At 37.7% G+C, this 25,691-nt stretch overlaps 4 protein-coding genes across 9 annotated transcripts; 3 read left to right on the top strand and 1 right to left on the bottom strand.

Annotated features, from left to right (window-relative positions):
• Window positions 1-1,068: 1,068 nt before the first annotated feature.
• Window positions 1,069-3,108, bottom strand: LOC132166042 (H/ACA ribonucleoprotein complex subunit 4-like). The gene has a single exon (XM_059576787.1). The coding sequence runs from the start codon at window positions 2,917-2,919 to the stop codon at window positions 1,189-1,191; it is 1,731 nt and encodes a 576-aa protein (XP_059432770.1). The 5' UTR covers window positions 2,920-3,108; the 3' UTR covers window positions 1,069-1,188.
• Window positions 3,109-4,859: 1,751 nt separating this feature from the next.
• LOC132181557 (probable hexosyltransferase MUCI70) lies at window positions 4,860-11,844 on the top strand. Of its 5 annotated transcripts, none has more exons than XR_009440271.1 (8): window positions 4,860-5,339; window positions 5,684-5,901; window positions 6,176-6,352; window positions 6,440-6,595; window positions 7,189-7,465; window positions 7,715-7,959; window positions 9,226-9,420; window positions 11,529-11,844. XR_009440271.1 is itself a non-coding variant. In XM_059594810.1 (7 exons), exons 1-6 carry the CDS (start codon window positions 4,982-4,984, stop codon window positions 7,945-7,947), a joined length of 1,419 nt encoding a protein of 472 aa, XP_059450793.1. In that variant the 5' UTR covers window positions 4,860-4,981; the 3' UTR covers window positions 7,948-7,959; window positions 10,149-11,844. The 5 variants fall into 5 exon arrangements, 3 of the variants coding, with proteins under 3 accessions (XP_059450793.1, XP_059450798.1, XP_059450807.1); XR_009440273.1 differs by lacking the exon at window positions 9,226-9,420 and adding an exon at window positions 10,149-10,428; XM_059594810.1 differs by lacking the exon at window positions 9,226-9,420 and having other exon boundaries at window positions 10,149-11,844.
• A 1,967-nt stretch (window positions 11,845-13,811) lies between these two features.
• Window positions 13,812-19,159, top strand: LOC132181541 (uncharacterized). 2 transcript variants are annotated; one of them, XM_059594803.1, is made up of 12 exons: window positions 13,812-14,114; window positions 14,595-14,667; window positions 14,952-15,035; window positions 15,269-15,388; window positions 15,830-16,267; window positions 16,426-16,624; window positions 16,706-16,811; window positions 17,312-17,411; window positions 17,516-17,575; window positions 17,656-17,742; window positions 17,938-18,066; window positions 18,290-19,159. In XM_059594803.1, the coding sequence occupies exons 1-12, from the start codon at window positions 14,029-14,031 to the stop codon at window positions 18,587-18,589; spliced, it is 1,782 nt and encodes a 593-aa protein (XP_059450786.1). In that variant the 5' UTR covers window positions 13,812-14,028; the 3' UTR covers window positions 18,590-19,159. The 2 variants fall into 2 exon arrangements, with proteins under 2 accessions (XP_059450786.1, XP_059450781.1); XM_059594798.1 differs by having other exon boundaries at window positions 16,426-16,811.
• Window positions 19,160-20,552: 1,393 nt separating this feature from the next.
• Window positions 20,553-23,142, top strand: LOC132170862 (plastid division protein PDV2-like). The gene is made up of 2 exons (XM_059581998.1): window positions 20,553-20,774; window positions 22,373-23,142. Exons 1-2 carry the CDS (start codon window positions 20,553-20,555, stop codon window positions 23,018-23,020), a joined length of 870 nt encoding a protein of 289 aa, XP_059437981.1. The 3' UTR covers window positions 23,021-23,142.
• Window positions 23,143-25,691: the final 2,549 nt, after the last annotated feature.

Consider the following 25,691-nt stretch of genomic DNA (forward strand, 5'->3'; position numbering starts at 1 on the left):
TCAAGTAATTGGTTAACTGGAGCACATTGCCACTATCTTGAGTCCATCTTTAACTCTTATTGACCACCATCTAGATCCTCTCCATTTCAAGAAATTTCCCGATCAAGATTTAATGTTGTTATATTTAATAGTGTATATAATGCTATCTCATATAAATATTTTAAATGGTGTGTCAACATATTTGTGTCCATTGTGCGCGCTATTTAGCTCCAAAGATGCAGGATTCTGTTCTTATTTTAATGAGTACAATTCACACGTTTACTATTTGCATAAAATGAAACGGGGTTTTAGTGAAGCCAAAATTTTCCCTCTAATGACAATACTGACGGTAGCAGCGTAAGAGAGCGTGTAATACAAACTGGTTCCATCCTTGCACAACCTCATTTCAAAACCATATAAGCTTGTATGTATATAGCCTCATCGACAAGACAAGCCAATCTCTACATACTAAACTTAATTCCGTAGCAGATATAACACACACCATACTAAAAGGAATTTAGCATATCATCAAGGTTAGAAAACCAATGAACAACATTTAAATAATAGCAAATGAAAAAAGACATTCATTTTATAACTAGTAGAAAATTAGGGAGAGCTCTTTCCCACTATCGAAAGGGATACACGGATGGGGTTGAGGGGATATGAAAATGCAGCCAGAGAAATTTCTTGTTGCAGCCCATTTTGCCGAATTGGGTGAAGTGTATCTTCATAGCTTTCCAATCACAGAGTTGGGAGATGATGGGAAAGATCTTCTAATCAGACATTTCCAAAGAAAGCTTGCATTTGGAATTCCAGGCATTGAGAGTGAGATTCTTGGATTTCTGCTAGGAGAAATCCCACCAAAAGTTTTTGAAGTGCTTGTCTAGCAAGCTACAAAAGGAAGCTAATCAGAGGATGGTTGCTGCAACAGATTGGATAAGGACCCGCTTGAAAGAGGGTTTTCGCCTTCCATCCTTAATTTTGCTCTGGACTTCATCAATGGTTTCTTGAAATACAGGCTGCAGCCTCTTAGATTTGTCAAAGAGGATAAGCAGCCCCAGATACTTAGCATTACACGGGGGGGTCTCATTAGGCAGAGAAAAAAAAGGCAACCACATAAAAAGTAGTTCCAGGAAATGAATCAAAAAGTTGCACAAAACTATAAAAACTCATTAAAGATGAACTGAAAAACAGAAATCATAGTCCTTCCTATTCATTCTCAGCATCTTTATTCTTCTTTTTCTTCTTCTTCTTCTTCTTCTCGCTAGTATCAGCCTCACCATTATCTGCACCATTAGCAACGCTGGCGGGCGATGCAGCACCACCATCCTCGGCCTTTTTGCTCTTTTTCTTCTTCTTCTCAGACTTCTCTGCTTCAGGTGAACCAGCTTCAACCTTAACTTTATGCTTCTTCTCCTTCTCAGCCTTCTCGTGACCTAATGACTCCGCATTACCATCCTCTTTGTCCTTCTTTTTCTTTTTCTTCTCCTTCTTTTCAACATCAACATCAACCTCCACATCATCTTCCTTCTGCTTCTTAACCTTCACGCTCGCTTCCTTCTCAACTCCTTGGACTTCATCCAGCTTCCGCTTACGCCCCTCCCCATCTTCATTCCTCTGTTTCTTCTCCTTCACTGAAGCCGGCTCAGTGGCAGCTGCAAGGCTTGCAACCACAGAATCCCCACCAGTTGGTAAAACCAGATTCCTAGCCCATTCTTGAGGGGTATTCTCATTCGGCTTTCCATGCTTATCCAACTTCCCCTCTGCTATCAATTTCTTCTTCATTGACGCCCTCGGCCCCAATCCCCACTTCCTTGGGTACATATCCCTGTCCATCACCACTCTCTTAATCCTCGCCACAACGCCATGATCACAAGTTGCCATCACCGCAGTCGTCATCTCCGCAATTCCCAGCGCAATTGCTTCTCCTTTGGTAGTCATTAGCACAATCTCCTCCCCAACCTCGATATCATTCTCAAACCTTAACAACCCCGGAACCATCAACTTGGCACCATAACAAATAGCATTCACAGCCGAATCCTTCACTACCAACCTCTTATAACTGGTTAAAATCACTTCGAGCGGCATAATCACCCTCCTCAAATAACTCTCATCCCTGTAATTATCATAAATCCATTGCCCATCCAACACGTCGTGCATCGTAACCATGTTATCTTTCTCGCCCAAAATCCCAGACCTCACCCTCCTCAGCTCCTGCATATGCCCTCCAACCCCAAGAATCAGACCCAAATGCACACACAACGTCCTCACATAAGTCCCTGCCTCACAAGAAATCCAGAAAACAACCAAATGCTTATCTGCGTCATACTCAAGAAGCTTACTTTCATATATAGTCCTAATCCTAAGCTGCCTCTTCACCGCGGAAATCAAGGGCGGCCTCTGAAACACAGCCCCAGTGAGCGTTTCCAGCGCCCGAGCCACCTTGGACACATCGGGCACCGCAGAATGCAGCCTAGCAATACAGACATACTCTTTCCCAGCACCCTGTTGTGATTTCACGAGCCTGGTGGCTCGATCAATGCACACAATCAGGTTCCCGGTGACTTTTGGATCGAGGGTACCACTGTGACCCGTTTTCTCGACCTTGAGGATCCGTTTGATCCAGGCAACGACCTCATGGGAAGATGGGTTAGCGGGCTTGTCGAGGTTGATAATACCGTACTTGATGTACTGCTCAAGTGGGCGCTTGAGAGGGGAATAACCTGAGGGGAGAGGGGTGTAGTGTCCGGTTCGCACGTTGAGGCGGTCGTAGTTCTTGAGAAGGATCGGCCACTGAGAGGTGTCGATGGAGGGGACGAAGCTCTGGGGCTTGATCATGAAGTCCCCAGAGTCCTTCTGGGTTGGCTCGAGTGGCTCATCTTTGGAGAGCTGGTGCTTCTTCTTTTTCTTCTCTGAACGAGAGAACTCGACTTCGGACATGGCTATGGGTTCGGTGGTGGACGTAATGGAGGAGTAGCGGAGGTGAAGGGTGGACCAACGCTAAAATGTGGCGGAGAGATGGAGAGGCTGTATAGAGAGATATTAAACGGCGTGGAGGATGAGACGAGATTTAGGGTTTGGGGTTTCAAATTAGGGTTTAAAGGCATGGAGCATGGAGGGGATGCAGTGATTACGTGGCAAGATCGGAGGTACTTTAGAATTTAGAATGTAGATAGTGCTTGGGTCGGGTTGAAGTGTCAGCAATGGGTTGTTGGGCTATAGCCCATTTGTGATAAAGATTTAGCTCTTAAGCCTTTTAGAGGATTTTCATTGGGCTTACTATTATGGCTAGGAAATGAGTCCAGATCCTGAAGGGTGTCTTTGATGATTGATTCAATATGCCAACCAGCTATAACTTTTGGGTTGTTTATAGCCATGATAATAACAGCATAATCTTCTTCCAAGATGAGTCTTTAAGATTCCCATGGAGAGTGCAAGTCTAGTGGCCAAAAGTGATGCATGAGCTTCACCTAAATTGTTTTTTCTAAGCATAATTGGGAAAGGTTTCATGGAATAAAAAACCGAAAAGGTGATGGGCTCCTCAATAAAAGATCCAATACAGAAATACAATGTAGAAATTATAAACAAATAATAAAAAAAATTGAGCCAAAAAATTATTGGGTCATGTGCATGGCCGTATAAAGCACTAAGCCACTAACCAAACCAAAAGGGAAACTGAAAGGGGTGCGAACTTCGAAAGGTCACTCAACCCTTTCCAAACCCATGCTAAGAAATTGCAACAACTGCTAGAAGAAGGTTGTTGAGAAAGAGACACTGCATTAACCAAACATGATCCATAGAAGTAGAGGGATGAACCTCCTGTTATAGAAATCTCCACCAAAAAAACAAAATCAACAAAATGTACCAAGAAACTAAAAACCATGTAGCATACACAGACAAGATGAAACAAATATATATATATATATATATAAAACTCCAACAAACAACATCAATGGCTGAGGAAGGTGGCAACGGGAGGTGCATAAAGGGTTTTGGCGGCCGTGTGAGGATTGTGCGATGGATGTATCATGTATCATGTGGGAACCACATGGCAGTTAGTGGTTGTCGAAAGGCGGCAAGAGGAAAAAAGTGAAGAGTAATGATGTCGAGGAACACAGTGGTGAGACAAGTCGATGGAGATGATAGATGAAGTGTGACAGATCAAGCATGGAGAAAGTTGGATCTAAAATCCATGTAAATCTGAGAATGGCATGGCAATAGAGAGCAACAATCTAGAGGTGGAGGAAGGGTGAAATCTGGTTTTTGTGGAGGAAAAGGAATTTGCAAACACAAAAAGACCAAGTGAAGAGAAAGGCAACAAGGAGGAGGAACGGAGGAGGAGCTTCTCTCTTTCAGGCTCATATGGCAGTTGAGCTTCACCTAAATTGACTTATGTAGAATTCAATTTAAGAGTAATGCTAGTATTCATACTCATTTATTACATCTATTTTACTCTAGTTTATATGACATATATGAAGTGTACTAAATTGATGTAAAAAGTATCATTATTCTTATATTGAATTCTATTAGGAGTTCAATATAGGAACAATGCATATAAAAATCATATATTTAGTTAATCCTATAAAAAATACATAAAAAATCACAAATTCTAAAGATGCATGTTAATTCAATAAATTGGGTAGAAGTAATTTCTTCAAACTCAATTTCAAGTTTAAAATTTGTAAAGAACACACTATAATCCCACGAGTTTGACTTGCTTTTATTCATTAAAGATCTTTTTATAATTGTCTCTAGTAAAAAATAATTAGAGTCTTCACCTTTTATTTTTTCACATGAAATATTAAAGGCAAGCCCAATTCTAATCCGACTATGTGACCCGAGAACAATACCATCTCACTATCCAAACAGGCTCCAAACTAAGGCAAATGAGAAAACGACGGCGTTCAAAGAACAATCCTTTCCAGCAATCGGCCAATCACAAACCATCTGTTCACGAAGACCTCCATGACCGTTGTCTCCCGCCACCGCCATTGTCGTCCTCATGTTCAACCACCACACCATATCGATCACAGTCTCGGACGAAGAGTCCGACGACCGGTCTCGGCTCCTCCGGGCCCTGCGAAAGCGCCGGAAACGGCAATCCATAAGCTTTCGTAGCAAGACGAAGAGCGAGCTCCTCCTCAGGGTGCTGAGGAAAGTTCTCAGATGGTGGGTTCTCATTCTGTTCGTTCCTGCCATTGGGTTGCTCCTCTTAGAGGTGTCGAGGGTTTTGGGGAAAGATCCGGGTCCGGACCCGGATTCGGCGGCGAAATCGGTATCGGGTTTCGGGCGGAAGAGTTCGGTAGGGAACCTGGACCGGTTGGACCCGAGGACGCGTGTGGTTCACAGAGTCAGAGAGCGTAAGTTTGGGCTGGTGGCTTTTGTCGATTTTTGAGAACTGAATTTGGTCCGTTTGGTTGGTCAGAAAATTTGGGGAAAAAAAAGAAAATTAAGGTTTGGAAAAGTAGAGAATTTGGCGCGAGAATGGTCTGCATTTTCTTGGCAACCAAACGGGGCAATTAAAGAATTAATGGGCAAATTGGTTATTACCTTTTAGTTACTATGTTCAACAAGGAAAGATGCTTTTTGTTGTTGTTGTGGTGTAGTGCATATGTAGTTTCAATTGGTTGGGTGTGCTATAAGAGTTTCAAGCAGTTCAATTTAAGTAAATTTTTTTTAATGCTTTAATTTTTTGTTATATCAGGTTGCTTAAAGATTTTGCCACCAGAAGAGCTTGAACATCTGGAAATTCCTTCAGTTGAAACTCCAAATTTTCCTGTTAATAGAGTTGTGTATATATCAGAGACTGATGGAGCTGACATTCATAACAACACTAGCCTCCTACAGCAGCATACTAATGCTACCAGATTTAATTTGTTTACCGGATACCAAACAATTCAAGAGAGAGAGGGGAGTTATAAGGTTATAACTTGATATTGCCCTTTTAATATTGGTATAGAGTTAATATGTTTGCTTTTTCAAAAAAAGAAAAAGAAAAAGAATTAATATGTTTGCCATCTCAATGCTGTAAAATATACCGTGTTGGATTTATGTTTACAATAGAAGCAAATTTTGACGCGAATAATTGCTTTCTCTGTATTTCAAAAGTTTTGCTGCTTTATGTGCTTGGTTTCACCAAGATTTGTTGCTTGCCCAGTTTGTTGTATTGGTCATAGTGTGTAAATGAATTTTTCAGGTGAACCAAACTGCTGTGGTGCATTGTGGGTTCTACAGTGAAAATGGGGGGTTTAAGATTTCTGACGAGGACAAGAGGTACATGGAAAGTTGTAAAGTTGTGGTGTCTACCTGTGCATTTGGTGGTGGAGATGATCTATATCAACCGATTGGAATGTCGGAGTCATCACTTAGAAAGGTTGTTACCCTGAATGAAAAAGTTAGACATGTATTAGTTTGGAGTTTGTTTTTACCTACATGTTTAACTGTATGCTTTGGCATGCAGGTTTGCTATGTGGCATTTTGGGATGAAATTACTCTCAGAACTCAAGAGTCAGATGGGCATAGGATTGGTGAGGACCATATGATTGGTAAATGGCGAATTGTGGTTGTTAAGCAGCTCCCATTTGTGGACCAACGGTTGAATGGTAAAATCCCAAAGGTAATAAAAGGTGCAAAACTTCCTTTCTTTTTTGAGAGATGCTTTCCCAATGAACTCCATAAGATTATATTGTTTATCCCTTACTTATTGGGACAATACCTCTCAATACGTAACTCGTTTGAGGCCATTAACTCGTTATGTTGCATTTCTTTTGCGTGCTTGTATTTCCACATAGATTTTGGATGCCTTATGATGTTTTCTCTTTTTTCATGATAATGACTCCTGGTGCTTTGCGCATGAGTCTCGGATCTAAGATACATATCCATTATCTTAAGCAGCTACATGCTGTCCACTGAAACATAAAACCCTAATGTTGAGATTTGTTGAATGGTATCATCTGATAGGCTATGAATTTGGCATGGTGGATTATCACTTATTGTGCAGATTATACTTCATTCCTGAAGTTTCATCAGTTACCAATTTGATGTTTATTTGAATTCTTTCAATCTATCATTTTCTTGACCTATGCTGGACCTGCCTATGAATGACTTTTAAGTTTTTAGTTGATTAATATTTTTCAATGTTACATAGTAGAGCCTTAAATTTAATGTCCTTCTGAGAATGTTAAGTTTTTCAAAAATTTCTTGAACCAGATGTTAGGGCATCGGTTATTTCCTCAAGCTAGGTATTCAATTTGGGTGGATTCAAAGTCTCAATTTCGGAGAGATCCCTTGGGTGTCTTGGAAGCACTTCTTTGGCATACGAATTCTGTTCTAGCGATTTCAGAACATGGAGCTCGCAGTAGCATCTATGATGAGGGCAAGGCTGTTGTCAAGAAACACAAAGCCACCCCAGAAGAAGTTGAGATGCAGCTAACTCAGTACCGCCACGATGGTTTTCCTGATGAGAAGAGGTTCAATGGAAAGAAAGGTGGGCTTCTACTTCAAGTCCTGGTTTTTCTCCTGCCAAGATTATAGACAAAAATAAATCGAAGTTCGCAAGTTATATTGCTATACCGATATTGTTCGTAATTAATCTTTGTACACAATCTTGCTTCGGTTGCTTCAGGCATTTATTTATATAATAAGCTTTAGCTTCTGTGCTTAATATAAAAGTTTAGTCTTTTTATTTTTCTGAATGTCACTTCTTATTGGCTGAACGTAGCATTTTTCTATGCAGCTTTAGCTGAAGCTTCTGTTATTGTGAGGGAGCACACGCCCTTGACAAATCTTTTCATGTGCCTCTGGTTTAATGAGGTGGTTCGTTTTACTTCACGCGACCAACTCAGCTTCCCATATGTGCTGAGGCAGCTGAGAGTGCTGAAGGATGTAAATATGTTCCCTGTCTGCACTCGTAAGGATCTTGTGAATAGTATGGGCCATACTCGCAAGGCTAGATCTCACACAAATTGACCTGTTGATAAGGTTAATTCTTTGATTTTCCTTTGTTTAAGTAGGTTCTACATTTTGATTAATTTGTTGATAAATTTAACTCTTGTATCTTCAATATATGAGTTTTCTGGATGAGTTATTTTGTTGTCTTAGGTTGCTGCTTCCTTAATGAAAGAATTCTTTACCAGAAAAGGGAAATTGTTTATCTCATGTTGCTTTTTTAGATTTTCTTTATGCTTCTGTTTCTTTCCTTTCTTTTTGCCATTATATGGTATTCGCACACTATTTAAGTTTCATATGTTTTTTTCTTGTTACCCTTAATTTCCATTTTTTTTCGGCCTTAAGGGGTAGCTCAATCAGTTAAGGATTACGTCTTATAAAGCGGAGGGAACTAGTTTGAATCTCCTTTCTTGGGGTTATATATATAGATATATATATTGCATGTCGATAGTGGGCACCCCATGGTTAGGAAATTATAATAAACACTCAAGCATGTTTGAAATATTTGATTTAGAATCACCCCTATGAATAGGTTTATTGTACAGGTATCGCAGTCACAATTTGTTTTGTTAAATGAAATTTAATAGAACAGGCTACATTAGAACTGCGGCCAGTCTTCTATTGTAGTTAGAGGTATGAGGTCTTATCTCACAAATGGATGGAGCTAGGAGAGGAGATAAGTCATTGCATAATACAATGCTAATTACTTTACTTTTCCCCTTGTTCTTGCCCACGATTAACGGAAGTCATCCTCCCCAAATTGAAGATACTCAATAGTTTTTTTTTTTTTTTTTTTGGGTTCTCTTTCTCTCTTTTGTGGTTTTTTTTGGGGTGGGGGTCCATGACGGGCAGGGTGGTCTAGTGGTTCGACAGAGAGGCAACTAAAAATCCTGAGTGCAAAGGAGCCCTTGCTTGGAAGGATGCTTAATAGTAAAAGAGGGGGAAAAAAGGTTGGGGCTGGATGAAGATAGATTTGAGGATGTTCCAAGTATGGCATAGGAGATCTGATCTTCAAATAAAAAATTGATTTTTTTTTTTATAAGTGACCGAAATAAAAATTTGATTATGTTCATGATACAGCTCTTAACTGTGGAACACTTTCCAGTTAAAATGACCATGCCTTCCTGCTTGTCTTTGGGTATTGAAGGGTGTGAGACGTTCATTGTTGCTACCTTACATTTGCGGGTAAAGTAATTTGTCAAGTGATTGTGTTGTGCATTAGGCTTGGCCATATGTGAAAATTTTTATTTTTAACTCAACTAAAAGTTGTGGTCTTCTCTGGTACTCCCAACTCCCAAGGTCTCTAGTTCATTGGACGCAGTGCCAAAAGGAGACTTTCTGTGCCACCAATTAGTTGTTGGTTCTCTTCCTAAAAAAGAAGTATCAACTGAAGTTCCCCCTGATGTTTGGATGAAGATCCTGTAACTAAGTTTTAAATAGAGAAGGCAACTCATGCTGACCGTGCCAATCTGGATGTAAGAGCTGAAAATCATGGTAACTCCTGCCCTTCATGCTATTTCATTATAAGATATACTGGAGAAAAGTTTTCAATGAAAAGGAGACGTAGGGTTGAGACACTACAAGCAATTTAGTCATTCAGAATTCAAAGTTTTATAACTTTTGGTAATTATCATATTTGTTGTATAAGTGGCTATTTCTGCCATGTTAATTGAATTTTAACGGTTCAATGCTCTTGGAACATTAATGTTGACCCGACAATTTAGCATTAGACTGCTAGTTGTACCAATCCAAGCCTGTTCGGGCTTCATACCCTGTCAAAGTCATCACATTTGTCATCCTCCTTACGTTTTTACGTGCTCAAATTGCATATCTGCTCTCCTAGATAATTGATTTGAAACGGTTTGATGCTCTTGGACACTAATATTGGCCTGGAAATTTAGCACTTGACTGCTACTTACGATGTTACATGCTCAAATTGCATTTCTGTTCTCCCAGATGATTGATTTGTAACAGTTTGATGCTCTTGGAAAACTAATATTGGCATGGAAATTTGGCATTTGACTGGTAGTTGTAACATTCTATTTATGTTTGGGGTTCATACCATGTCAAAGTTAACACATTTCTTATCCTACTTGTGTATTTGCATTTTCAAATTGCTTACCTGCTCTCAGAGATGGATAATTCGATTTACATAGAGAGTTTACAAATATTGACTGGATGTTGCATTATAAAAATGAATTAATTTGATATATTGTCTGTAGATTAGAGACAGGAGTAGAAGAAGAAGAGCCTAAACCAGAAGCAGATGCTTTTTTTTCTCTCTCATAATTGGCATTGACTAATCTTCTGTAATGCCTTTGGAAAGTTCACCCTTCATGTTTCTCTCAGCTCGGTTTTGATGCCCTAGATCTCTCTCTCTCTCTCTCTCTCTCTACGAGGCACTCTTCTCATTCATAGGCTAAGAGATGGAACCAAATTTTCATTCATCTCGAAGAAAAGATTCCTTTCCATTCATTGAGGGAAACTTCACTTTGCTTCTGGGTATGCGCGCGAACTCATTTAATAATTTATTGCAGGCAGGCAGTAACCAAAGTGGAGCTCCATTTAGCAGAACATATTTGGCTGACATACTTGTGTTTTATTTAGAATCACTCAAAGTGGACCATTTTTTGTAGCATCAAAATCTTCAAATGATAGACTTTGAACTTGCTTGAGTTAGGTTGTTCCAACCATAAAACAATATAGGACTGAGATCCCCAGTTAGACAATCTCGATGAGATTCACCTGTTTGAGCATGTCTTGGATTACTCAGGCACTTACTTAGACAAGTAGGTCTCATCGAGATCCTCTCTTATTTGGGGATTAGGCAGTTTGCAATTTGTTGACCAAATTGCAGCGAATCTCAATCCACCACTACTACAATGTCATAATATTCTATAGTTGATTACTTTTTTTTCTTCCTTTTTCTCACTTTTAACAGTTATAACTCAATTAGTGAAGAATGATACATATTAGGGTTTTGAATTTGCATATTCTCAAGAAAAGAGAATCAACTTTTCCCTTCTAAATTAATGTTTAAATTGTTGTTGTTTGACCTAATTTGTTTTACTTGTTAAATAAAAGAGGCTAGCTGTGTCTATTCTTAATACATAAATAACAATACAGACAAATGCATCTTTCTAAAGTTACCTTTTCCTAGTAGTTATCTCTTGCACTCATTCTGATGACATTGGTTTTTGTAGAATTTTTGTTAGTTTCCAATTATACAAAGCTATAATCGAAACACGATATTTTTAATAATCCACAAGCATGTCTGTCAGTTTCTTAGAAAATTGCTGCTCGACTTTCTCGAGAAAAAAAAAATGTTTGTTTTTTCATTTATAGATTATCATTGCCATTGATTATGAAAACCCACTTCTATTTGTTTGGATCTCTGTACGGGGATTAAATTATATGGGTTTCCCAAGTTGACCATCGGCCTCATGCCAAATTAGAAACTTCTTGATATCACATGGTTGAACTTAATTGCATCTAAGGTTTTGCACAAGTAGGATAAGGTTTTTCTTTAAATCGGGTTTGAAGAATTTATTCTAACTCAGTTTATCAAATTGATGTGTTCAAAATGCATGTGGAACAATTAGACATTCATTCTGTAATCGCAATGGCCTAATTGCAAAAGTGGAGCTCTACCAACTGAGCTATATCTCCCGAGCTAAGTGGAGCATGCATGTAGGAGTCAAATGCTTCATCTATTCTTTTACTTGGTGTAGTGGGCCATCATGGACTTGAATCAGAGATCTCACCCGTGAAGTAAATCATTGCACTTATGGTCCAAGCAATTGGGAGAGAATCAATACATTCCTTTTAAGGAGCAATTCTTACATGTATTTAAACACATATGTTTAATAGATTGAGTTGTAAGAAATTTCTCTAATCCATCATAACAAGTGTATACAATCGATTTGACCCACAAAACCTGAAGATAACCTTCACATGCGGTTGCCAAATATGATTACACTTAAAGAGGATGATTTAAATAGTAAAAATTAAAAATTAAAACGGCTCTTCAAAATTCAGGGCATGCAAAGAGTCATTTTACATGATCTATTGCTTTTCTTTTTCCTCCTTTTTTTTTTTTTTTTTTTTTTTTTTTTTCATGTTATTATATATGACCAAATAATAAAATGGAAACATTAGAGAGACTGCTTAAGGAGGATGTGAATAAAAAATATAAAAAGATAAGAAAGAGGAAACAAAACAACTTTTAGGTACACCAACCCAAAACATATAGGAGAACCAATGTGCTCAAATCTCAACCCCCCTTATACCAAATCCCTCAAGGAGGATGAATGTCTTGACAATGGCCTTCCCATTTTGGTATCGATTCTAATTTCTCTCATAAATGTATTTTCTCCGTAAAGTCAAAAAAAAAAAAAAAAAATTGGCCAATGATTCAATGGGCATTTGGAAAAAAGTAGTCTTCATAAAATTATAAACTTGTAAACTTCATAATTAGAGCTTACTCGAGTATTTTTTCGAACAGGTGGAGTCTAAACAACTTTCTCACATCGATTACATAATAATTTGCCTATGCAAATTCATCTGAAATTGTCATGCCATCTGCAGCAGCTAAATGCATCCGATCCGGGTTTCTGTTGAACTTTACAAAGCTTAGAAGATTCAACGGCACGGAATAACAACCCTATTTGGGAACGTTGAAGCTAAGTGCATGTGGGGTGTGCCAATATTTGTCTAGAACATGGTCTGAAAAGAGAGCTGAAACAGTTTGAGGTTCCCTTTCTTTGTTATTTCTTCTGGATTAGCACCCTATCCCAGAAAAGGCAAGAGCCTTTTCTTGCATGTTTTTGACTGGAAAAATTGGTCGTATCCTAATTTTCTCAAAGATATTAGACAATGGAAAGCCCACCAAACCTGTCATTTCATGTCAATCATACATTGTTTTAACTTTGACATTCACCTTTCAGCCCTTTTTAGGCTGCCCTTTCTTTCTTTTTTTTAAGTGCTGCCCTTTTAGGCTTAGGGACCAACGCCAGTGTAATCCTCCTTCCAGTGTTGCTGGCAACTCTCATTCTCTATGCAGCACCGAATGGACTGATAAAATATATAATCATAATACATATATATCCCAAGTATAAAAATGGACATAAGACTTTTAATGAAAGTGACACTATGGACAGAGTCTTCCACTGAGGCTGGCTCTTTTCGGTGGAAGTATAATATAACATATAGAAACATATTTAACTTTTAGGGGTAAGGTTTTGCGTTATTTGTCAAGTTTGAGTCGTATTGAAGTATAGATATAATACTATATAGGTTAATTTTAGTGTGACTAATTTAATTAAATAAATCAAATCATACTAATTTCGTGTTAAAACTTAAAAGTATCTTGTTATACTGAAATTGAATGAACAAACCAAGTGGGTGTCAAATTTCAATCTGGTATATTTTTATTTGTTTTTTCTTTTATGGAATTTTTTATACTGATTTTCACATAAGTCACATGGCATAACAACCATAGTGAGTGCACCATTTGAAGTGTAAGCAAGTGCATATCCCATGAACTCCTCCTGCTATATATATGTGTATATATATCTTATTCACCACTGTGTTTGTTGCCCCTTTGTTCCTATTTAAATGACTGAGTATTACTTTTGCATATCACCTTCAATCAAAAGCCACGAATTGGCTTACTTCTTTTAATGCAATGCAAAAGCCCACCATTGCAAAAGCTTCAAAGGTGGTATGACTTTCTTAGACAAGGGACTAGTCAAAAAAATGAACCACCTTTTACGGCCTTTGTACTGTATAGCATATACACTTGAGCATTTATCCTTTCACCATCTGGCTTACTTCTCGCATTCCAATAAGAACCCATTTGGTCTTTGTTGAGCTTTTCAAAAACACATCCCCGTGAGTAGTAGTAGTCTCACTTATCAGCATTCACCGTATGTAAACTGGGTTTTGGATGAACAATTAATGTTCTTTGGATGTATTTGTGATGCTTTTGGCTTCTCTGTTTGGGCATTTGTCAATATCTGATGGTAGTATTTACTGCAATTGCTGTTCTTTCTGTGAATTTTTAACCGTGAGGGTGGGGACAAAGCCAATTCTGATACTACAATGCATGCAACAAAGTGGCGGGATTCTAGTTTGAAGCCATTCAACTTCATGGAGGAGAAAGTTTCAAGACACAGGCGTTCTCAGAGGTAGCTTTTTATTCTCCATTGCCATGATTTTTATTCAGCTTGTTCATTGCGTCCTTTGTATATCAAGTTATGGTTTTCTTAAACAAGGGTTCTGCGGCAGTTTGTTTATACATGTCTTGGGAGGAAATCCCATTTGCTGTCTGATAATTTGCCTTTTTGTTCATACACGAAGGCTTGAAAACTAAACTGGGTTTTGCTAGGAGTGGAAACCTGAGCATCTTCTAGTCCAGGAATGCTCTTCAATAGAAGTTTGAACTGATTTTGTTTTAACTTCAAAAGTGAACCTCTAGGAAGAACTTCTTGTTTTCCGGCCAGTTATGGTGATAGAAATGCAATGTTTACTCAGAAAGTGTAGAACCCTTCTGGCTAGTCTTTGGTAGCAATTAAATTCAAATGAAATGTATTAGCTTAAACTTCCATGGTGTCTTTTCCTGTATTCCATTGTGACTCACTAACTCGTTTTCCTTTTAACATTGACAGTGATCCAATTAAGAGAAGACTAAAGACAGAGAGATTAAGTAGCATCCTTGAATCTCCTTATCAAGATAAGATGGTAAGAAATTTTCATGTTGGTGAGGGGTTTCCTTCTCATATGCTTTGAAGCCAGAAAATACAATTTTATTGTGCTTCTAAAAAGCAAATTTGAGTACGCTGCAGTAGCTGCTTCTTTTATTACCTTATACAAACTATTTCTGATAATATTTACCACATAGAGCAGTCACACTAGGTATAAGTTATAAGCCCTCTCATTCAGAAATCAGAATAAATTCCCCTACCACTTTCAAGTTTGGTCTAATTTTGTTTTCTTTATCTATTTCTTTTTCTTTTTCACAAAAGGAATTAGGACAGCCGACAGCCTGTATTGAAGTGCAGAAGAGGCAACCCTTTAATACTGACGTTCAATGTTCTTTGAAGCAAGAGGTATAAATCTCAACTTTGCTGAGTTGTCATGCTCTGGCCTTTGTAATATGCTTCGGGAGATAAAGGGTCTTCAGGTTATTGAATAAAACATTTGTTTATCCATTCAACACCCCATTAATAATTTGTTCTTAATATTTGTCAAATTCAGAGTCCTATAATCAACATAACTTGTTCTTCAATTAATCCACATCCATTTAGTTATTTACTGTAGCTTCACTTGCTATATTCTGCAGGTTCTACAGCTTCAAAGGAAATTAAAGGACCAATTTGTAGTACGGTGTGCATTAGAGAAAGCATTAAGTCATCGGCCTCTCTCACATGATGCTGCTGCTATAGAACACTTAATCCCCAAGGTAACTTCTCTTTGCCAAATGGGTACTTTTTGCGGTGCATATTACATACTTTAAACACAATATTATTAACCTACATGCCTTTCCCCTGTGTCGTTCTTTACATTTGACATGCGCAGAAAGTTAAACTGCAGAACTTCATATGCGCTATACTTATTTCTGTTAAAGAATTTAGAAAAAGAAAGATACCATGAGCTTAAAGATGAAATAGACCCTGCTAGTCAGAAGTAAATAATGCTTTTTTAATTGTCAAATTGACACTTGTAAAAATCCCGCAAGAAATTGAACAAAAAAAAAAACTGAGCTTGAGATTTGGTGCTTATGTATAGGAGTTTTTATTAATCGTCCTCTTCCATTGCTTGAATCACTTCCATTACTTGGCACATTTAACTCCGCTAATCTTGCTTTTAATAAGAATTTAATATTCCTTTTGCTTGACTTCAGCCTGCCCAAGACCTGATCAAGGAAATTGCAGTCTTAGAGTTAGAAGTTGTGTATTTGGAACAATATCTTCTTTCTTTGTATCGGAAAAATTTTGATCAACAAATATCATCTCTATCAACTATGGAGGGAAGATTGAAATCAACTTCAGTCATCCACAAAGACATTTTTGGAGAAGTAGCTGATTACGATATTATGTCAGAGAAAGAAGATTCAGTCATCCACTCCAGTCATCTTATGCTGCCTCGAAATTCAAGTGCTAATCCACCGAACGAATGCAATGATATTTGGCGAACGCGGAAGCTACTGGATTCTAGTATTCATCGCAGTGACTCATCACTTTCTCAGCATTCAGCTTGTTTAACTAGAGCTTCTCCTCCTATGAAATTTCTAACTAAAGCTGTAGACTCGTACCATTCTCTACCTTTGTCAATGCTGGAGGTAACTTTATGTGAGAATATTAGTATAACACTCAAGTGGCCGTTAGCATTTTCCTAGTACTTGTCCCTATAGTATTCCTCTAATCAGTGGTACTTATAGTTGACTTGAATGACAATATAGGTGTAACTAATTTGTGGCTTCAAATGTTTTCTCTTCAGCAACCTCAGACTGCCACTTCCAACGTAAGTCTGGCAGAGCATCTCGGGACCCCTTTCACCAATCATATTCCAGAGACACCAAACTGGCTTTCTGAGGAGATGATTAAGTGCATTTCAGCCATATATTGTGAACTTGCAGACCCACCTTTGATAAATCATGATTACCCTTCGTCATCAATATCCGAGTATTCTTCACAAGGTCAGAATGATAAGTGGAGCTCACAATGCAAGAAATTCTCATCATTCAATTCAAACTTTGATAACCCTTTCCACATTGAAGGATCAAAAGAATTCAGTGGACCTTACTGCACTATGGTGAAGGTGCAATTGATATGTAGAGAAAGTCAGAAATTAAGAGAAATTGAATACATGCTACGACGATTTAGGTGAGTCTTCTCACTCTAAATTTTCTTAAAACCTTGTCGAGTCTATGTTGTCTATTTTCAGTGGGTTTTTCACTTCCTATATGCTCCATCTGGTGGCTGAAAAAACAACAGAAAAGAGAAATGGGAATTTGGTGAACAAATTTGTTATCGGCATAAAATGGAGCATCATGGAATATCCATGGTTCTTTGGACCAATATGCTGTAGCTTGATGTAACACTGAGCTGATTTGAGTTCATGGGTCAGCAGCAATTTTCACTAATGTGTTTTACAGGATGTTTACAGTTTCTGATGGTTAATGCTTTCTGGACATGTACAAGCAATATTAAAAAGTGACGCCCTAGATTTTCTTCATGGTTTCTAATAGTTGCTTCTTTGTGAAAGCACCACAAAGAATCCTCTACTACATGAAATGGAAGAAAGGGCTTTTGTTGGGAAATTTTCATAGTATCTATCTTTCAAATACAAATGAGGTTAAAAGGTGAAAACCATTCCCTTGCAGGGCACTTGTTTCTCGGTTGGAAGAAGTTGATCCCAGAAAGATGAAACATGAGGAGAAGCTAGCCTTTTGGATTAATGTTCACAATGCACTAGTAATGCATGTAAATTCCTAGAGCCAAGAAATCATAAATCTCAAGTTGCAGTTTTTTGTTTTGCTTTTGAGTCTGGGAGCATATTTAACCATTTGTTGTCTATTGTCCCACAGGCATTTTTGGTTTATGGAATTCCACAGAATACTCTTAAGCGAATGTCTGTACTACTCAAGGTGTGCAGTGCTTCACTGATAATTTCTGAAGAAAAAAAAATGGTTTACAAGTTGTTTAAGTAAGCTTGTGCCTGATGCAGGCTGCATATAATGTTGGGGGTCACACCATAACTGTGGAGATGATACAAAGCTCTATCCTGGGATGTCGATTGCCTCGTCCAGGACAAGTAAATCCCATTCCTGAAATTCATATCAAATATCAGAAGATAAAAGACATGTTTGTACTTATTTTTACATTTAAATGATCCTGCTGATGTAGTAGATATTTTTTGTTGGTCCCAACATGCTGCTATCCATTTATGATTGGAAATTTATCCATTTCTTGCTTGTTCGGGACTGATTTGGCTCACCTGTGCTCCTAGTGGCTGTGGACGTTGTTTTCGTCAAAGACAAAATTCAAGGTTGGAGATACGCGGAAAGCATATGCAATTGAGCACCGAGAACCTCTTCTACATTTTGCACTTTGTTCAGGAAGCTTTTCTGATCCTGCGGTACTCCTATAATCTAGCAGTATTCATTATACAAATTTGTCTCCCTGTAAAGCTGTTTTTATTTGCGAACATATGTTTCTCTTTTGGTTCATTCAGAAATAACAAATCTGATAAAACTCCTTAAAGACTTTATAGAACCATGGCCAGAATGGAAGCAAGATTTGTCATTTCATAGCATTCAACTTTATCCCGGGATCTTTCTCATTTGTTCTTATTTATTTAGGTCCGTATATACACATCCAAGAGAGTGTTTGAAGAGATGGAAGCTGCAAAAGAAGAATACATTCAATCAACCTTCAGCATACGTAAGGACCAGAAAATCCTTCTACCAAAGATAGTGGAGTCTTTTGCCAAGGATTCAGGTTTGTGCTCAGCTGACTTGGTGCAGATGATTGAACATTTTATGCCTGATACTCAAAGGAAGAGCATTCAGCAGTGTCAGCACAAAAGAACATGGAAGGGAATTGAGTGGATTCCTCACAACTTTACTTTCCGCTATATGCTTTCAAAAGAATTAGCCTAATGATCTCATAGCTTAATAAGTGCTCAAGAGTCGAGATCCTTTCCTAGGAGGTGATAGCAGTGATAGTATGGGGCAGGTATTTCAGTTGGCTTTAGCCTTAATGGCTTTTTTAAAAATTTTTATTTTTTTTCACTATTAAGTTCAGCTAGCCTAGTAGTTGAGAATGACAGATGAATCATAACTGAACCTTATCAAGAACATTGAGAATAATGATGATCAAAGAAGGTCAAGGTTACTCAGATTGAGAATATCTAAAAAATGCATGAAGTGAATTGTTTGAAGTCAGAAGAGAGAAAGATGAGAAAGTAACCTGCTATTTAAGGCCATGACATCTTCTTGTAAGCTTGAGCTTGTTTGATCACAGTCTGGTTTGAATGGTAGGGTTGTGATTCGGCTGTCATTCCCAGTCATCTTGCCGACTTCTTCGATAGATTTTCGTGTACATACAAAAGAAAGCAGCAAGAGATAGCTTGATAGAATGGTGGCTTGCAGTTCTGTGTAATATGATTATTATATGGCTGGATTTTGTAATGTAAAAAGTATCTCATTAGTGTTTGGAAAGTTATGATGATGCAGTCTGAAATTTTTCTTCTGATCTGGGCTATTTGTCAAAATGCTGATTGAATGTGACAGAATCAACAATGGTTTTGGATCAAATGACATGTCTACCTTTCTTAAAGAAGGGATAACGACAAAGTTACGAATTCAATTGTCCACATAAAGCAGTGAGACCGAACTTTATAAATAATTTTAAAAAACTCTAATTACAATTTGATTAGCTTTTTTAAATTGCTAGCGTTTTTCTTGAATCGTGACGTTGGGTTGGGTAGGTCAAAGACCCATAGAGAAAAGTGGACCCAATTGATTGATTGCTCTTTACAGATTAGGCCATTGAATATATCCATGCCTGGGTGAAAGTTTCTGATCAGATGGTCTGGATTCCAATTGTGCCATTATTTGACTGAAGTGACAAGCATTTTAATTTTGCTAATTTGCTTGGAGCATAATTTAATCAATTCACTCTATGGCTTCAGGAATGTGACCTTTTTGCCAATGCATCAAAGTCTGGTGAAAATAGCAATATAAACATTGCTCTTTTTATTTCACAATTATTTTATAATGTTGGCGCGGTAGCTTTAACCAATCCTTTAAATTAATTATTGTAAAATAAAAATATATATATAAAAAAATAATCGTAAAAATTGATTGGAATTGTCACATCAATATTGTAGAATAATTACAAGATAAAAATGTTAAGATTTCTCATTTCAAAATGGGATACTGAAACATGTTATTAAGATAAAGCTTCCATGATAATTTACATAAAACTTTAGTCGTTAGATGTTCACTAATACCTTTAACGTATCTCTATCCACTTTTAACAATTATTTATCTCTTTGATCCTCAAATCACGTCGTTTTAGTTCTATAAAATTCAGATAGGTAATGAGAGATGAGAGTCAAGGGCCGAGTGCTCTAGACAACTTAGATTGCGAGGTTCACTTATCTTAGATACTCGAGTTGGTACCCAGTGCCAAATTCCGCAAAATTCAGTCAAAATAATATCAGAAAATTCCAAAAAAAAAAAAAAAAAGGCCCCTCAAGTATCTGATCAGATCCTCCAGTCCACTTTGAAAGGACTAAAAGAAAGAAAGAAAAAAAAATGAAGATTTATTTAAGTTTTTGAAGGAAAAGATTTGCATTTTGTTTTGAGTTTGACAGAGACAATAAAGTGACTGGGAAATCTATCCGCTAAGGGAGCACCACAATCACTAATTAAAATAAGCCCAGGAACAGTCTGAACAGAGACACATCAAAACCTATTTTGGCGCTTCCCCAAACCCTTTTTCCCCAACTGAAACCGCATTCACTACAATTCAAACCCCGCTTCAGTATCGCCACCCCCACCACCCCCTCCTCACACCCACACGCACGCAGAGACAGAGAAAGAGAAAGAGAGAGAAATGGAAGATGGGGGAATTGGGTTAGTGCTGGCTAGAGCCACTGAGCTCCGATTGAAAATCAGCAATTGCATCCATAAGGCGACGACCGCTCCAAGCAATGGCCCAGAGCAAGAGGGTGACGACAAAGAGCAAGAAGAAGATGATGATGATGAGGAAATGGAGAGGATTTTGAACATTTGCGACGCCCTCGAATCCCTCGAGAACCAGCTCTCTTTTGCTTGGGTTTGGCCTAAAACTCACCCTTTTTTTTTTCTTGTTTGGGCTTTCTAAACCCTAACTTTGGAGTGTCTGCTTTTGAAAGTGCTCTAATTTTTGAACTTAATGTGTTTGATAATTGTGTCTTTGTGTGTGTGTGTGAGATGGGTGTTAAAGCGATTTCGCTTTTTTTTTTGTGAATGTCAGTTGATGACACAAGGCAAAAATATGGACAGATACTGGAAGAGTGTAATATCCTGTATCGGGGTTAAGATGGTGTCATTGTGTCTAGAATTATGGGGTTATGACGAACATATTCGAAATTCTGAACGGTTATAAAAGTGAAGAGTGTTTGATTAACCCAGATGATAGAGCCTAATGGGTTATTATAGACCAAGTTGAATCTAGTTTTAAATTTATAAACATGTATACAAGTTTTATTTTATATTTTATATAATTCTTATTTATCTGGTGAAAAAGTTTCACGGGTGATAGTTAGTAACTTGGTATGTAGAATTGGTTTCAAGACCACTCTTGTTGGTTACAATTGTGCCATTTGGGTAAAACTTATTGGCTTGGAAACTGAAATTAGTTGAAGGAGAAAGTGTTAGTGTCATTTTCTCTGCTATAAGTTTTGGTATGATTAGAATCAGTGAGGCACTAATTAATTATTAAGTTTGACATCTACTAGAAATGGACACAGGCTCTAATATGCCATGGTGGGCACTGAATGGTCTCACTTCAACATAGGTGCAGGGATATTGTGGAAAACCCCCAAGATAAAAGGCAAGGGTACCTGGCCCTGTGTAAGGTGTCCTTGCGGGACAGTTTCATGCACGCATGCACGCTCGTGCACACACACAGAGAGAATACCTTGTGGTGTTTGTCTATTGTTGGTTCAAACATATACCGTCTTTATATAAGCTGTGTAACAGGCCATTCGGCTGTAGTATGTTAAACCTAAGTGGAACAAAACTATTATACCGTTTAACACATTTATCTTCCTACACATTTGGAAAACTAAAAAGGGACATTTATATTAAATGGAGATAGTTGTCATGCTTATGTCAATTATCATGTCATATGAGAAGCGTTAGACATGCTAATTTTCAGGGTAATCTTTTGAGCGTCACATATAGTGATGAAAATTCTAATATCAATTTGATTATTTTGTCTTGCCATGACCTAATGAGATTGCATAACATTTTCATGGTCTTTTGTCATGTTTAATTTCCTTCCAGTACTACCTGGAATGCTGCAGGAGTGTTGAGTGTCCTAGTGAGGTTTCCTTGGTAAAATAATGTGCAGCTACCTACCTCCCTCTCATAATATAAGGAATTAGTGATTCACCACCCCTCCTGGGCAAGCTTACCAGTTACTGGTTTATTTAATTCCAACATGTCTTCATTATATCAGTAAGTTGTCATAAGCCCAACACGAAACCTTTGCACCTACTTGGCATGCTTACTGGATGCTTGTTCATTTAATTCTGACGTATGTTCATTATAGTGTAAAACTTAGAATAAGAGTGTTATAAGTCCAACATGAAACCTTCATCAATATAGTAGAAGGATACATGCGAAACATAGCTTTTTGCAATCTTAACTGTTATATTTGATGTCTAGAGTTTGCAGCAACAACAACGATATGAAAGAGAAGTGGCCCTTGCTGAGATTGAAAACAGCCGTAAGATGTTACTTGATAAGCTCAATGAGTACAAAGGGAAGGATTTGGAAGTCATACATGAAGCTTCTGCTTTTGCTTGTGAAACAGTAGAGCCTAACAATGATCTCCTGCTGCCTCCATATCCAAGCCGGCCTCCAAAGTCCCTTTGTCTGGAGAATGGCTATCTGCCACCGTTTCCTAAGTCTTTACGGAATGGAAAAATCACCAGTGATCCAACAAATGAAGTGAAGAAGAATGTGAGCGAGTCAGCAAGAGGTCAAAGCCAATCTGGGTCCCAAGATTCAAGAAAAGGGTTGGGATTTTTTGTAGGCGCAGCAGGCAAGACGGTGCTTACTCTTGTTGGTTTGGTTTCTGTATTAAGCATGTCTGGGTTTGGACCCAATTTTGCAAAAAAAGATGCCCTTTTCAAGGTTTTGGGCTTGTTTCAGCAACCAGCAGCTGAGAAAAGGAGATCTAATATTCAATGCCCACCTGGGAAAGTCCTAGTGGTTGAAAACGGAGAAGCTCGGTGTCTTGTGAAAGAGAGAGTTGAAGTACCATTCTCATCAGTTGTTGCAAAACCAGATGTAAACTATGGGTGTGGTTAGTTTTTGGTGTTCATTCTCCTTTTTTTGTATATCACATTTCCTGGTGATATGGCGTATTGAGTTTTTCTTCAATGGCCAACGGCCGTCATCATTTTTTGTTAGTAGTGATCTATTTGGCATGACCTTGTCTCTCTCTCTCTCTCTCTTTTTTAATCTTATATGCTTTTAACATGCAAATTGCAAAATCCCCTGTTTTCCGATCCTATGCTCCCAGACGGAGCAGCCATACTTGCATTTCAAGGTATAGCCAAATTCCTTGAATAAGAATTAAGGCAACTATCACGTCTGCTTTGTCCTTCAATAAGGTATTACACATTCTTATGATGTCACTGATGACTTGCATGGCTCTTATGATGTCACTGATTACTCAACCAAGGACTCTTCAAATAAAAGTGAGGAGAAAATTCACTTTATCAAAATATTTTATTATTATTAGTTTTAAACCAGTCAAAAGAGCCTGCATAATAACAATATGGTATATCTGTAGAATACAACCTTTAGAACTTAGGAAGAGCCACCCTTATATAAAGCTATGAAATTGGTTTTGTCGTCGATTGTGTTGGGTGGACTGTACTTGCCAATTTATGGTTCAATAAATCCAAATTATTGGCATCGATCCACAAACTGCACTGCACAAGCCCACTGTTTCTGCCTTTCTGGGCACCAAATTACAGTACCAACGAACAGTCAAGTAATAAATATAAATTGGCTCTACGACTACGAAGGGTTGAAAGGTTGTAAATTGGGTGCTTCGTAAATTGTAATACCACGTCCCTTCTAATAATACGAAAGCAAGAGAGGGAAGAGGATCCTCTCCACTCTCCAGAGAGATCACGTGGTTATAAATGTGACATTTTGTCTCATTAATATAAATAATAAAAAAATATTATTTATATTTTAAAAATAAAATAATAAAAAATTAAAAAATTAAAGTAGTTGGCTTATGGTCGGCCCCCAGTTGGGTCTGGAGTGGTTCGGTCACCCTTAAAGGCCAAATAAAAAAAAAAAAAGATTTGATCCTTGCGGTGGGCCGGGTGGCCAATCCACCGTTAAGGACCATGAGAGTGGCTTTGGCTATCCCCAAGTGCTGGTTGGGGGTGGCTTCATGGCATTTGGGGGTGGATCAATTTTTTTTTTTTTTTTTGTGACTCGGCCTTTAAGGTTTTGATTTGACCATTAGAGGTTGCTAATCCACCCTTAAGGGTCATGGATTGGCTTTGGGCCAATTGGTACCAAGAAAGTACCCTTAACATAAGAAATTTATTTTAAAAGTTTAAATTAACATAAGACAACATCAAGATTGATTAGATTTAATCATTGAACTAATATTCTAATACCTTTTTCAGTTAATAAGTTGAAGAATAACCTAATGGTCAAGCTGCCCACCAGTAAGTCAATTCAATTCAACCCGTTTAAATATAATATAAACATGTAATTAATATAAGGCAAAACCACTCAGGCCTCGCCATAATCAGCCGCCGGTTTTAGGCATGCGGAGTTTAGCAGGTAAAGCAGTGCTACGCACTACGTAACGTGTTAGGAGGAAAATAAACCCCAAAAAAGAAATGGCCCTTGGAGCCATGAAGAGCCAAAAGCCTTGGTATTTAAGCTATCCCCATCCAATATTGGTCCACATCCCACAAATTAATAGTCACCATTTTCAAACTCTCCTGCCATCGATCGTCTGACGAAAGAGCATGAACTCCTTGGAAGGAAGAGGGTTCAGCGAAGAGCAAGAGGCTCTGGTGGTTAAGTCATGGAATGCAATGAAGCCTAATGCTGGGGAATTGGGTCTCAAATTCTTCTTGAAGTAAGCCATTCTTGTTGAATCTTTAATTTCTAATCCCACTTAATTAAATCATTATTTAATTTCCATATATTATATATATGTCATCACTCATCAATGGGTGTAGATGTTAATTTGAAGAAATGGGTTTTGTAGGATATTTGAGATTGCACCATCAGCTCAGAAGCTCTTCTCTTTCTTGAAAGACTCAAATGTTCCTCTTGAACGAAATCCAAAGCTCAAGTCCCATGCCACGTCTGTCTTCCTCATGGTAATTAAGACCTCTTTTTTTTATATTTTATTTTATTTATTTATTTATCACATACTACTGTATATGAAGATTGTTGACTGGTCACAGTCAAAATGGATTAAGTGTGTCAGTCAAAATTCATTTAATAATAATAAAAAAAATTGGTGTGATCTAGGCTATGTTTGATTTTTTTTTTTCCCCTCAATAAATATATTAACCAACAATTCAAAATACAAACACATGTAAAACAGGGTAAAATCCACTTAACTCTCGCAAACTACAATTTCAATGACGATTTACCTTCAAATTGTCAATTACAACAATTTATCCCCAAAACTATCAAAATAATGACAATATACCCCAAATATTAGCAAAATGATGAAATTACCCCTATAAAATTTTCAATAAGACAAAAATACCCTTAAAAATTTGAAAAAAAAAGAAAATTTTGATATTTTTGTTTTTATTTTAGTAAGGATAATTTTATCATTTTGTTAAAATTGGAGGTATATTGTCATTGTTTTGGTAGTTTGAGAGATAAATTATCGCAATTGATAGTTTAGAGGGTAGGTTGTCATTGGGGTGGTAATTTGAGAGAGTTAAGTGGACTTTACTCAAACAAAAAACAAAAAAAA

Source organism: Corylus avellana, chromosome ca1, assembly GCF_901000735.1.
Source record: "Corylus avellana chromosome ca1, CavTom2PMs-1.0".
Lineage (NCBI taxonomy): Eukaryota > Viridiplantae > Streptophyta > Magnoliopsida > Fagales > Betulaceae > Corylus > Corylus avellana.